The sequence below is a fragment of the Vigna unguiculata genome, chromosome 7 (assembly GCF_037176805.1).
Source record: "Vigna unguiculata cultivar grain cowpea cultivar isolate G323 ecotype 2 chromosome 7, ASM3717680v1, whole genome shotgun sequence".
In the NCBI taxonomy this organism is placed as follows: Eukaryota; Viridiplantae; Streptophyta; class Magnoliopsida; order Fabales; family Fabaceae; genus Vigna; species Vigna unguiculata.
The window spans coordinates 34,601,050-34,615,976 of NC_140798.1; the positions used below are offsets into that span (position 1 = coordinate 34,601,050).

The 14,927-nt window shown below is 28.1% G+C and overlaps 1 protein-coding gene across 1 annotated transcript; it reads left to right on the plus strand.

The window, feature by feature from the left end:
* The first annotated feature begins 3,580 nt into the window (after nucleotides 1-3,580).
* On the plus strand, nucleotides 3,581-4,707 carry LOC114192401 (plasmodesmata-located protein 2-like). The gene is made up of 2 exons (XM_028082113.2): nucleotides 3,581-4,328; nucleotides 4,477-4,707. The coding sequence occupies exons 1-2, from the start codon at nucleotides 3,617-3,619 to the stop codon at nucleotides 4,602-4,604; spliced, it is 840 nt and encodes a 279-aa protein (XP_027937914.1). The 5' UTR covers nucleotides 3,581-3,616; the 3' UTR covers nucleotides 4,605-4,707.
* The last annotated feature ends 10,220 nt before the right edge of the window (nucleotides 4,708-14,927 follow it).

Genomic DNA, 14,927 nt, shown 5'->3' on the forward strand with positions numbered 1-14,927 from the left:
GTATTTGGTGTTTAGCTTGTGTACTGCTTCGTTGGCATTGCAGAATGAACCAAGTCGATTTGAGTTTTATGTGGTTAGATGTGCGTATTTGCTTGAGGTACAGTGATTTATGTTTTTTAATGTTGTTTACATATGGTTTTCATTTTGCATAAATTGATTTTAGTTTTTATTTATGTTTTCAGTTATGGTCATTTGATCATTTGGTTGTTTGCCAGTCAACGTTCAAGTGTAAGATGAACTTGTTCCCACAATTTTTGAATTGGATGAATGTGAGCGTGGGTGACAAGGTCATGAAGACTGTGTTTGATTACGACATGGTGTGGACGTGTTTAACTATATTAGTTATGTTTGAAATCTGTAAGTTTTTATTGAAGTCACACATGTGTTTTTTCTATAGGCTATTGTTTATGTGGCGGTGTCAAAGGAAGAACTTGATCATGCTATTGTAAGAGAAGCATTTGAACAATTTGGCACTGAATACAAAACCCAAGATTTGAAGGACAAGGAAGAGGTTGAGCATTTACTAGAAGATCATGAAGCAGAGATAGTTGATTTGGAACAATCTATGTCTGCATTGGATGACTTAGTTGCAAAATGGAAGGGTCAACAGTCGAAGGATGAGTTCCGAGATGAAGTTGGTGATGATGTTTTCAATGATCCACGTGATGATGTAATGAGTGATGAAAAAGATGATGATGCACAACAGAGCAATATGTATGATCGTATGAAGGCCCGACCTCGGATGCGGTTCAAGAGTGTTGCCACAAAAACACCATATTCTGTTTATGGAAAGAAGAAGTTGAAATCACTACAAATTGGTTGATTTTGTTAAGGTGAAAACACCATTGCCATTTTATTTTGAGTTATTTATGAATGTTTGTTATGGGTGGTATGTATGGATGGAAATTATGGACGAAATTGATGGTATGGTGGGTGTTATTTTGGAAAACCATTTGTGTATGTACCAATGTATTTATTAATTTGATAATAGAAATTTTGTAATGAAGTGTCGTGATATGTCCCCTTTTGTCCCCATTAAATTATTTGAGGAGCCACATATGGATTGATTTTACAGGACAAAGTCACGCAATTCTGTCATGTGCTTCTTCAACTTCCGTAGGCGTCTTCCATGCTTTCGCAGCTTCTTTAACAAGTCTTGCGTCGACGCAGCCTTGTTATCTACATGCGCTTTTTTGGATTGCCCTTCGTCTCCAAGTTGCAAGGCTTGTCGAATAATTTCATTCTCATGGTCTTCTTCTCTCAACCTCCACTCCAAAAATATATAAATGAACAAAAAACCTAACAAATTAGTGCTCAAATATAATTAACATTTTCATAAAGTAAAAATGGTAGGAACTTATACATGGCTCTCTTGAAATAACTTCTCACGCGTCTTCTCTTTAATTGAAAGTTCGTCCAGCCCAAAATTCGTGGAAAAATTAACTCTGCATCTGACACACATAATCGAAGTCGTCCTACAGCCCACAACTACAAAAAACAAAATTGTCAATTTCATCATTTTAAATATTGTACAAATCAGAAATAATCATTAAATAAAGTTCTCTGTACCTGCAAAATTGTTGTTGACCCGCTTAAGCAGATTTCCGTTTGACCAAGTGCCAAAAAGGCACGACTTAAACTTTTTACCAGATAGGTATGAACTGCTTTACTCCAATTGTAAGTGGACAACCTATCTATATTGTCTAAAACACTGAACGAAATATTACTAATAGTTCTTGAATTCCTAGGGAAGTAAAGGACAGCAAAACAAACTAAAATATACAAACGACAAACATTATCAACATCAACAAACTCAACCTCTACCAAACTCTTAATCACATCAATAACATTTTCAACTGTTAGTAATTTATCTTTCATAACTGAACCGACAACACCACATATATTTTTATCAAATTCCACATCCACCCCAACACCACCCAATCCTAAGCACATGGAAATATCACCACAAGTTAATGGAATACACCATTGCATGACACGGAAAGATTCCTGAGCCGGTAACCATCGCTTCAACATCTCCAGCAGAAGGGGATTACATATTTGTAACGGTTTTACTATGTGCAAACACCATTGGAATGATGTATCTTGTATCCTTGCACGATGGCTATCCAAAAGCAAGCCGTTAATTTCAACAATGTACTTCGTGTAACAAAAGGTCTGCAACCGACACTAACAATCAATCAAAATACATAAATTATAACTTATTTAAAATTCATACACAAATAATGATAACAATCAATTCATAAAACTGTAATGTCAATACCTTCTCATCAGATTGTCTTTTACCCGCCATCCTTTCCTATGTTACAACCGAAAAGATTTACCCTTCAATGGCATAGTATCAAATAATTACACAAACCAAATAACATTCCTAAAACAACAAACACTAACAACAATAAATTATGGCCAAATCAAACACCAATGCCCATCCCCTGAAACATAAAAAATTCCTATTTTCCATCTCCCACCATAACTCAGTAACATTCGGCCACCAAAATTAAAAACCCCCAAATGTGCTACTTTGAAATTTTTGGTGTTGTCCAAAGGCACACCATTGTCAAACACCACAACACGTCACTACAAAATCGAGACTACAAAACCACACCACAATGCAAACAACACCAAGGACTCTGTCAAACAATGTTGCACCAAACACGAAAATAAATAAAAAGTTTTTCTCCCAAAGCTTAAACCTTTTCGAATGGTCAACAAAAGAACACGAACCTTACACTAAAACGGTATTGCAGAACGGCTTCCGGTGGAATGGTTGTCATTGCCGTCGACTCGCTTCCACTGGATTCGATCCCCTCCACTATCGTCGCTGTCGCAGGTGTGTCCTCTCACGGTGACCGCCTCCCGCCTCGCTTCTGTAACACCACAACTCCTCTGTCTCGACTTCCTCCGACTATCTCACTCTCTCTCCTCCGTTCCGCCAACTTTCTCACGCTGTCTTCGCCTTTCCAAAGACTTGCTCACGCTGTCTCCGCCTTTCCTTCGACTTTCTCACGCTGTTTCTGCCTCTCCTCCGACTTCCTCACGCTGTCTCCACTTCCTCCGACTTTCTCTCTCCCTGTCTCACCAACACTATACCAAGTTTTCCATTTTGTCTTACTTTCTCTCTTCACATCTGATTTCGTTTTGCCAAAAAGAATTTACAGGCTAACTTCCGCGCACGTGACAATGAGTTCAGTTTGATTTTAAAAAAAAAAAAAAAAGGCTGTCACGTCACCCATGTCAAAAATGAGTTCGAAATTTATGTTCGAATATCATTTTCGTAAAAATAATTCGAGAACCACCACGTTAGTTACATGCAACGCTTTAAAGTAAACTTGCACCAACTTCATACCAAGCAAACTTCAAATTTCTAACCTGAAATACGTAGGCATGTTGAATGTACATAGAATAACTTGTATTGTAGCACAAGGTTTAAAGTAAAATGAACTGAGGAAGATGTGTTTTGTTAATTGCTTGTTGCAGTGTTTCTCAGTTAAGTCGGTAGATAGGATTAGGAATGAAAAAACAAACCAAAATCCCAACCCCCACACCTATACATAGTTTCTCCAAACCACCAAATGCCACACCGAAAATCACTTCCGAAATGAACCTTTCCCATTCCGCCATTATCCTCACCCTCACTTTCTTCCTCTTCCTACCTTCTTCTAACCCACTTTCCGATTACACCACATTAATCTACAGAACCTGTGCAGCCCAAACGTTGAACCACCAATTTTCTCTAACACTCAACTCTCTGTTCCAACAACTCATTGCACAATCCTTCCAACACAAGTTCTTCAGAACCACAGAAGCCGTTGATGATGAAACAGCCATCTCGGGCCTTTTCCAATGCAGAGATGATATCAGCAAAGAAGAATGTTTCAGCTGCGTCAACTTACTGCCTCAGATGTCAAACACCTTGTGCAGTGATTCCGTATCAGCACGGGTACAACTTGACGGTTGCTATTTGCACTACGAAATTGAGGAAACAGCCGGTGAATCTAGAAGTAACAGTTTGGTTCACAGAGAGTGTGGGAAACCGGTTATGGAGTACGTGAAGTTCAAAGAGTTAATGGAGGAGGGTTTTGCGACGCTGGAAAGTGGGATTCTGAACAGTAATGGGTTCTACTCGGTGAATTATAGATCGGTGAAAATAATGGCGCAGTGTGAAGGAGATTTAGAGACTTGTGACTGTAGCAGTTGCGTCAACGATGCAGTGCTGGTTGGAAAAGAAGAATGTGGTACTTCACTTTCGGCACAAATATATCTTGACAAGTGTTTCATAAACTACAACTTTTATGGTAACTCTGTCCCAGGTAACTGTTCAACGAGAATCAAACTCTTCTATTTTCATTTGCTACACATTGATTTATTTTTTTTAACTTTTAAATTTTTAATTATCCAGATCAAGAATAGTTATAAAAAAAAAAATTAATTTCTTAGAATTTTCTTCAATGAATACAGGAGCAAGAAGCAATGGCAACACGGAAAGGTTGGCAGCGATAATTGTTGGAGGGGCCGTTGCTTTGTTTGTGGGTTTTGCTTTGATGTCGATGCTTAACTCTCGGTTTAGAAAAGACGAATATGAATAGAGAGTGAACTGAACTGGGTTTTCGTAAGATTGGCCATAGGAGATCTAATCATACTCCCAATCATTTTATTTAGACAAAATTATACTAAATAATATTTTACATCCTTTTTAATTTTAAAATACGAGTTCATCTTCCTGGATTTTTAATAAAATAATAATCATAATTTTCTTACTTTTTTAAAAGACGTTTCCTTTCTTTATATTTTGAATACGGTGATTAAATACAAATTATGAATATTAAAAACTAAGTTTTAAATTAAAATTAAAGATTTTTTTATAAAATTTGAATGATTTATTCAATATATATTAACAATATCTTAAAATTATATTTTAAGAAAGTGTTATTTTAATATAAAAAAAATATTCATAAATATAATACTAATGTTATTAAAGTTATTAAGTTAATACTGTATTTAAATATATTTTTAATACGAGTAAAAATATGTTGTAAAAAAAAATTAAGTATTAATAAAAATAAATAAGAAATATAGCTTATTTTATTAATAATGTAAGAGGTATAGGTGTTTACTTCAAAATAAAGAATGTATAAATTTAATTTTAAAAATCTTCTGAGGAGTGGATGTAAATTTTCATAATTAAATTATTCACTTTTATTTATAAAAATTATTTTGTTTCTATATTTTGAAATTTTTAATTTTTCATTCATTTTAATTCATATGTTATTTTTAAGTAAAAACCAGAGAAGTAAGTGACATTTATTAAAATCACAAGAGTTGTTAATATTATTTTATTATGAATATAAGGGGGCAAATGTTCTTTTAAAATTAAAAAGAGTATGATTTTTTTATTAAAATGTGCTCATTTTAAAATTATAAAAGTATAAATATTGTTTAGCATAATTAATCTTAGAAGAGATCTCCTATTTTATTTATTGATTAATAACAATTAAATTATATAAACTTCTTTTTAGAGAATCAAGTTACTCCCATGTAAAATATATAATATTGTACCTTCTTAGCTTTAATGTGTCTAATTTGTCTAGGTTTGAGATGGGTTTGACATGGAACCAACTCAATGCGGCACACAGTGTGGATTTCACTCAACTCAACTTAGACTCCTACTTCCTGCACCCCATTTTTTTTTCTCCCGGCACCTCCCTAATTTTTTAAAATATCATTCTACCCCTTAATAAATAGTAAACCAAAAATAATTTTTATTTTTTATGAAAGTTACAAAAATAAAATAATAAAGTTTTAGTTTATCAAAATTGATTGTTTGTCGAAGTTTGTCAAAGAAAACTTTGTTAAACTATCATTTCTTTTTTAGTAAATGCTTCTATTGTGGAACATAAAATCTGAAAGTGATTTGAAATAACATTTCGAAAAGGGTATTTCAAAAAGCTATCACGTATTTTGAGCTACACATTCCAGATCTGGAAAGAACTATATGATTGTGTGCTCTAGATCCTGTAATATGTTCTAGAATCTTCATTCCAAAAATATAAGCAACGCCCTAACTAAACATGCAATTCGATGACATAATCATAACAAAACCAAACTAAACACTTTATCTTTGTTGAACGGTGTGAATGGTGAAACACCTTAGAATAATCTTCCAAATCTTCAAAGCTCCACAATTCAAAGCAAAATGGTGATAATAGGGAGGAGGGAACGAAAACCTACACAATGAAGAAGAGGAGATCAGGGTGAATGCAAAGAGAAAAGAAGAACAAAGGTTGGACTGATATTATTAAGTTAAGGATAGAATGGGAAATTTAAAAAATTAAGGGATGCATGAGAAACAAATGGGGTGCAAGAAATAGGACTCATCAACTCAATCTGAATTGGGTCACACTTGACTTTATTCGATGTGTGTTTAATTCAACTCCGTTTAATATGAATCTAATTTAACTTGACTTTAGGTGGGTCTAACTATATTTTGTTTAATGTAGGCCTAACTCAACTAAACTTAATATGAGTTTGAGTTGGCTCAATCAAACTTAGACGCGATCTAACTCAACGTGACCTAAATGCAGCTCAAATTAGTCAACACAAGTCCAACTTGACTTGACCATATATGATTTGAGTCTCTCTCACATTGACCCGCGTGAAAATAAATTTAGCCCAACCTAAATTCAATTTGAACTAACTTGTCATAACTCGTGTATAGTCATATTCTACATAATATGAATTAAACTTAGCTTCACTTGACTTGGACTTGATCTATCTCGACCTAACTTGACTTGACTTGACCTAACTTAACTTAGGTTTGACCTTACTTTACTCAGTTTAAATTTAATTAAATAAATGTTTTCATGTGCATAAAGATTTTATTTAAAGTAATTTTTTTCATTTTCATTTTCCAATAAAATTTTTAACTTTAAAAAAATACTCACGAGTTGTTCCTAGGTCATAGGACGTTTGTTGACATTTTTACAATATCAACCTTTTTCTTATACGAAATTTTAATCTTATGAATTCTTTGGACCTCCCTGATGTAAGATAGGTCCAGAACTATATCAAATTGATAAATCTGATTATCAATTTATTAAAATTAGTTTAGTTAAGCCCTTTTGAGAATGAACCGAAAACCATAATCATCATGGTTGAAATGACAAGTACATTAATCCCTTAACAAAAAAAACTAAGAAAAAAAAGCACTTTTAAAATAATTTTTTTTATAAAATTAATTTAAATATACAAATTTAGTTTATTTTTTATTTAAATATTTATTTCATTACCATCAGGGAAATTGTAGTTACAAATTTCACTAACAACAACAACATTTTTTTATGAAAATAAAAATAAAAATATATCGTTAAAACTTTAAATATAATTTCTTTAGTATAACTTATTTATTCTGGTAAGAAGGTGAGTTGGGTCTATATATCACAGAATTTATTTATGCGTTGTCATATTTTCTTTCTGAGTTAAACATATTTTTGTTTATTAACTTTTACTAAAAATTAAAATTAGTTTTTTTTTAAATAAATTGGTTCAATTTAATTTTTTAACTCCAAAATTTAATTATATTAAATATTTAAAATTATAATTACATAATAATATATTTTTATTTAAAATAAAAGAAATATTTATATCTTAATAATTTTTTTGGTATTTACTAATTTATTCTCTAATGTTACCAAACACTTTAATTATTAACTCAAAGTTAATTAATATTTTAATTTTTTGATAAATTTAAAAACACTATTACCCTTTTATTTGATTTTTTTAATCATGTGTTGTGACAATTAAACAGTTAATATAGTTCTCTTATTTTGTCAGTATTTATATATAATTTTATTATCTTATAATTTTTATAAATTATAAAATTAAATAACTAAATTACATAATAAAATAAGATAATAACCATTTTATCCATTTAACATATACATAATAATTCGGTTAATAGCACAAAATTTAGTAAAATTTTCTAAAATAAAGAATTCAAATTTAATAAAATCATTTATTTATGTTAGAAATACTTTAAACTTAACTCAACTTATACAACTAAGTTGTAAGGTAAGGTTTGTATCTCAGTTATATATTATGAAATTTGTGCGTGAAACTAAAAATTAATGAGTGACCAGTTAACGGTGGGATAAGGGGTGAAAGAGGAGGTGAAAGAGAATCTCTAAGAAATCTTGCTAGGATAGTTTTTTTTTTTTTCTAAACAATGACTTTGATACCATGTTAGAAATAGACTTTAAATCTAACTCAATGTTCTAAAACCAATTTTATAAGATAAGGTTTGCACCTCATTTATATATTATGAAGTTGTCTTATATCTAATAAGTATAGGCTTCCAATAATTTATGAACTTTTCAACACTTCCTTATTCTTATTTAATTCCAATAATATTACTCTAGAGTTAATTATGTTAATATTATTCTAGGATCTCTAAGCCATGTAAAATGTTATGTTATTCTAGGATCTAACTACATATTATGTTATGTTATAGAATTTTATATATTATACTAGAAGGTTGACTTAATTCAATTTTGTCTAATTTAATTTGGATTTTGAATAAGCCAATTTCAGTTTAATAAATAAGAAGAAATCTGGGTGGGTCAGGGATAGCAGTGTATATGATTCTTCTTACCCACATGATCTGTTTGATTTCTTTTTATACTGCCAATTAAATTTAATTATTTGGGTTTAAGTAAACAAGTATAATATAAAAGAAAAATATATATTCACCAGCCAGAACCCAGAAGAAAAAAAAATTAAAAAAGAAATAGTGCGTTCTTCGTGTTCGTTAAAAATTAAAAGTAAAAGCATGTAAGGGAATCGTGGCAACTTGTATTTTTCATTATTTTTTATTGTTTAGTTTATTTTATTTGAGAAAATAAATTGAATAATAAATATAATAGATTGACAGAATTGATTAAACAATACTCTTGCATTTACTCTAAATAGAAGGAAGATCTAAATTCATGAATTGTGACACTGAACTGCTTCTATTTGAAATAATTTCAGAGTTAAAATAATATTTTAAACCAAATATATTTTAATAAAAAATTTCAGAGATAAAATAATATATTTAAACCAAATATAATTTTAATATTTAATATTTATATAAGCTATTAGAATTTATCATTTACAATTATCACTTTTTTTTTAAACTTGAATAAATAAAACATAACAAATACAGTTTAGTTATTCGTCAATAATACAATTTTTTGAAAAAAATAAGTAATAAACCTAATAACGAGATTGGAAGGCCACGATTACTTGGATAAACAAATGTAGTTTAAAATTCAAATTTAATTACTATTTTTGTTTGATTTTTTTTTATTTAGTTTTAATATTTCTTTTTTAATAAGATTTTAGTTTTCGTTATCTTTTTTAATTTAGTTCTTTTTTAATATTGTTTAAATAATTAATGGGCAGTGAATATATAGTATATGTCACGTGTTTGTGGTTTTTATTTTAATTTTGTAAAATTTTTAAAAAAATACCCACTTGTCAAATTAACATTGTGCGTGGTGGCAGTAGTGTCACATGTCAAAGTTAGTGTTACGTGTCAGTATTTTATATTCAAGTTGATCTTTATATTCTTTATTTTTGTTCAATTCAATCAATTTTTGTTAAAATTAAGCAACTTTATCTATTTTCAAATTGAAACTAAATTTAATTTTTATATAGATGTTAGGACAGGTTAAAAATCACATAAACTATTTAATAATAATAATAGTTTATGTGATTTTTAGGTTAAAAATCAATTAATTAGTTTAACCTAAAAATGAATGTAACATTTATAAAAAAAAATAATTTGGGATTTATTTAGAAAGGGAAAAAAATGTCTCAATTTATATAAAAAAATATTGGATTGAAAAAAAAAAGATTAACATACCTTTTTTTCCCAATTTTCGTCAATTTTATTCAATTGGGTCCTTTTTTGCTAACACCGTTTAAATCATTAACGTTCATGAACAGTGACTGTCACGTGTCACTTTGTGGTTTTTTTGAATTTTTTTAATTTTTCTTTTTCTTTTTTTAAATTTTTTAATTTTTTTAAATGTACACGTGTCAACCCAATAGGGTGTCATATGTCACTAATTTTTTTGAATATTTTTTGAATATTTTTTTATTTTTTTTAATTTTTTATAAATGTCCACGTGTCAACCCAGTAACGTGCCACGTGTCAAAGTCAATGTTCTATATTCAATTTGGTCCCTATATTTGTTATTTTTTTTCAATTAGGTCCCAATTTTTGTTAACATTAATCAATTTGGTCCCTCTCCAAATTAAAACCAAATTTAATTTTTATATTAAAATTCACATTTTTTATTAAATATTTTTATATAATATATTAAAATTCACATCATTATAACTTTGATATATAAATTAAGTTTGGTCACATTTTTGATAGGGACCAAATTGGTTAATGTTAACAAAAATTGGAACCTAATTGAACAAAAATAACAAATATAGGGACCAAATTGAATATAAAATATTGACTTTGACACGAGGCACGCTACTAGGTTGACACGTAGACATTTATAAAAATTTAAAAAAAAATTCAAAAAAACCACGAAGTGACACGTGGCACGCTACTGGATTGACATGTGTACATTTAAAAAAATAAAAATAAATTCAAAAAAAATAAAAAAAATTCAAAAAAAACCACGAAGTGATATGTGACAGTCATTGTTCATGGTCGTTAATGATTTAAACGGTGTTAGCAAAAAAGGACCCAATTGAACAAAATTGACGAAAATTGGGACCTATTTGAACACAAAACAAAAATTATGACTTATTTGAAAAAACTTGACGAAAATTGGAACAAAAAAGGTATTTTAACAAAAAAAAATAACGAATATAGAGACCATATTGAATATAAGACATTAGAGATGTCAAAATATGTTCCAACCCGATCAATTATAATTATTTACTACTTCTAATTGATAGATTCACAGTTTTATGTTTTTAAATGCTAGAATGTTGTTCAATCATATTTGAAAGTTTAATTAATTTGTTTGTCAAGTTATATATGCTGATACTTTAATCTTTAACTATATTTATACTAATACTTTAAGAATTAGGTGAACACTTTGATTCCACTATTATAAAAAATAAATTAAGTCAATTCACTTCCATTGTAATGCAATAAATATATAAAATAAATTGTAAAAAAAATATTTGTAAGTGAGTCAACCCACAAATCCATTGTGGGTTGGGTCGGGTTGAACTAGCCTTTTTTAGCTCAACCTGTATAAGACAGATTGACTCACTTTGACCCCTTTATAAGACATTGACACGTGTCACTGACACTAACATGTGTCATTGACGCTAACATGTGTCAATAACGCTTGTCACTGATCCTGTCATGTGGCACTACTACTACTACTACGTGACATGATGTTGACTTGATACTGAACATTTTTTTACAAGTAAGAAAAATTTAAAAATTTAAAAATGAAGAACTGACATGTAACATACAACATTCACTGTATGTCAATGATTTAAACGATATTAACAAAAATAACTAAATTGAACAAAAGTAACAAAAATTAAGATCTTATTGGACAAAAAATAATTATTAGGAGTAAATTCACAAAATCGAACAAAAATAAGGATTAAATTATTGTTTTTAACAAAAAGTGTAACATCCAAATTAGTAGAATTATTCTACTAGATAATAATATTTTGACTCCTTTTTTTCTATTGGCTTTTAATTCATCACTCTAATCATTCTTAGATCATCACATCACATTACTAAAAGAAATCAACATAAATAATTAAAAGATAATTAAAGTAGTATGTTAAAAATAAGTAAAAAAAAAAGGGTCAAGATATCATTATCCTATTCTACTAATTAAAACATGTCATAATTTATCTTAAATAATTAAACTAAGTATGTATGCTCAATGTGTTTTCCGAAACACAATAATGAAAAAAAAAACTTTATGCTATACCAAAAAAGAAAAAGACTAACATAAATAGATTTAATTAGATTTAACTGAATGTACCCCTTTAATGTACACCCCTCTAAAATTATTTTATTGTTGATGTCCTTTACTTGCATTATTCTCAACTTACGGATAACATATAATCATCATGTAAATAAACACAACATAAAAAAACAAGATCAACTAATATATCTTAATAGAAATATACTTATAGTTATTTAAAAATAATTCACAAATTCCAATAGTACTTTTTTTAATTATATTTAAGATTGAAGAGAGATGTGTGAAGAAGTCAACAAAAGTTGGCATTTAATTAAGTTTGATTATAGTGTTTATCTGCTTATGAAAGGATTCACTGACATTACCGAGAAACAAAGTGAAAGAAAAAACTCATCTTTCTGATTTTATGATTGGGCCACGTGTCCAATAAGTGGCAATTATTTCAGAAGCAGGGGCATGTGACATGTGACATGCTATGCCTCTACAACCACCCCATTCCCCGGAGCCACTTGTTTGTAGCTGCTTCCAACTTACTTTTCTAACTTCACTTTTTTTATCCACAAAATATTTTTCTCTTCATATTATATTTATCTTAAATATCAATTATATTTGTCTATTAAAGTTGTTATTTATTATAATTTTTAATTATAATCCACAATCTATTTTTTACAATGAACATATAAAAATACTGGGATTAAACTGGTATATAAAATGAGAATCGTATAATGAGGTTCATTATAAATCATATGGGCTCAAGAGTGTCACTCTTTTTTATTGGTACAAACTCTGTACTGTGTAATAGATACAGTAAATAAAGTGGTTTTAAATAATAGCATTAAATATATTTTTAGCCTCTTAATTTTTAATGAAAATTGGAATAAATCATTTTCCAAAACTTAGACCGAGTTCACTCTCTCAATTTTAAAAATATATGAATTTAGTCCTTCAAACCAAATTTTGTTGATATTTCAAATGCATTTCTTAGCTAACATTCAACTAATATTGAAGCGGAATTGTCTCAAATGCTGTAAACAACTCAAATGTCATCATGAATACGTCGAATCAACTTAACAAAATTGCATTAAAAAGACTAAATTCACACATTTATAAAGTATAGAGACTAAATTAGGTCAAAATTTTGGAGAGAGACTAATTTCAATTTTTACTGAAAGTTAAGGGATCAAAAACATATATAACACTAAATAATATTATAATTTAAAATTCACTAAAAATATAATTTTTTAAGATTGTAATTCGAGATGACAAATAAACTCATCCTCGTAGGTATAGCTCGAATTCGTCTCTATTGTAACGAAAAATCTCCGCATTGATTGGGTATAGGAAATCCCCGACTTTTCAATTGGGTATGAGGATGTACATATTCACCTCGTTCCCATCTCTATACACGCCATAATACCCGTCACCGCTTAAATTATTAAAATATTCACAATTAATTAATTAACATTATATATATATAAGACTCTCAATTTATATTTAATAGCATAAACCTTTCCTTTACTAGGTAACATAAAAAATTTATTTTCTTTACTCTATTATTATTAAATTTTGTTTCATTTGAAGAACCATTTTTGTTTCGTTATCATTGACTGTACCCATAATTATACATATAAATTTCTTTGTGCAATTTCATTCAATAGTTTTTCAAGTTGTTTATAAAACACACATTTGATAACTTTTTAATATTTTTATTTGTTTATTTTTATCATGTAGAATACTATTTTGATATATTTTATATAATTATTTTTCATTTTATAACTCATTATAATCATGCTGTAATTTTGTCACTATAATTGTTTATATAAATAAATTTTATTTACTATAATATAAAAATTTAATGTGATTTTCATTAATGTTTTTTTTATCATCATTTAATATATATTGAATTTTAAAAGATATGTGATCGATTTTTAAATTTTATTATTATTAGTTTAATAGTTATGCTTTACGTGATCTTGATAAAATGATGTATTATAATATTTATTTGTGCATAAAAAAGAGTTTTTTCTGAATTTAAAAAATTGAAGTAAACAAACATTTAAAATATATTTTAATTTGAATATTTGTGTTTCTTTTATATTTTTTTAAAAATATTTTTAGATTTTATCAGCTAAGGTTTATTAATATTTGTAAATTTAATAAATATTTTGGTTTTCATAAAATTTTATTTGATATTCTAATTTGAGATTAATTTGATATGCATGCAATTATAATTTCTTTCTAAATATTTTATATCGAAAAAATAACCCTCCTCTTAATATTTAATATTTGATATATTATGTTGTCTTTACCATAATTTTTTATTATTTTATAAAAATTAAGTAATTAATATTGAAACAATAAGAAAATGAGTATATGTATGGATACGACAATATACTCGTTACTCGGTAGGAATGAGCAAGAGACAAAAATTTGATACCCGTTAAGTTTAGGTATGTGAATGATTATGGGATAGGGAAACCCGTCCCCGCCCTCTTATCATCCCTTTAAAATTTAAAATAATTAAATCATTAAAAATATTTATTATATTTACATTTCATTAATAAAGTTTTTTTAATGAAAACCTTCTGTATTAAATGCATTTAGTAGCTATTAACAAAATAGTTAAATTTTGAAGATGTAGAATGAGACTGTAATAGATACTATTAGAAATGAAATTATTGAAATATAAATATAAAAACAGATAAAATTGACATACAATACTACTTTTACTAATTTATAAGAAAAATTGGCACTTTTTTTTTTCTGAAACATAAACCATTTTTATTTACGTTTATTTTATTTAATGATATTTTTCTTAAAATATTTTACTTTTAATTAATATCTTAATTTTATTTCCTGCATTTTTATTTCACCAGAAGAATATTTTAAGAAAAATATGAAAGAATTAGTCAAAACAATAATTAAATTTAAATTAAAAATTATAAAAAA

Coding starts and splice junctions, on each gene's coding strand:
- LOC114192401 (XM_028082113.2), top strand. CDS start 3,617: ATGAACCTTTCCCATTCCGCCATTATCCTCACCCTCACTTTCTTCCTC. Junction 4,329..4,476: donor TTATGGTAACTCTGTCCCAG/GTAACTGTTCAA, acceptor CAATGAATACAG/GAGCAAGAAGCAATGGCAAC.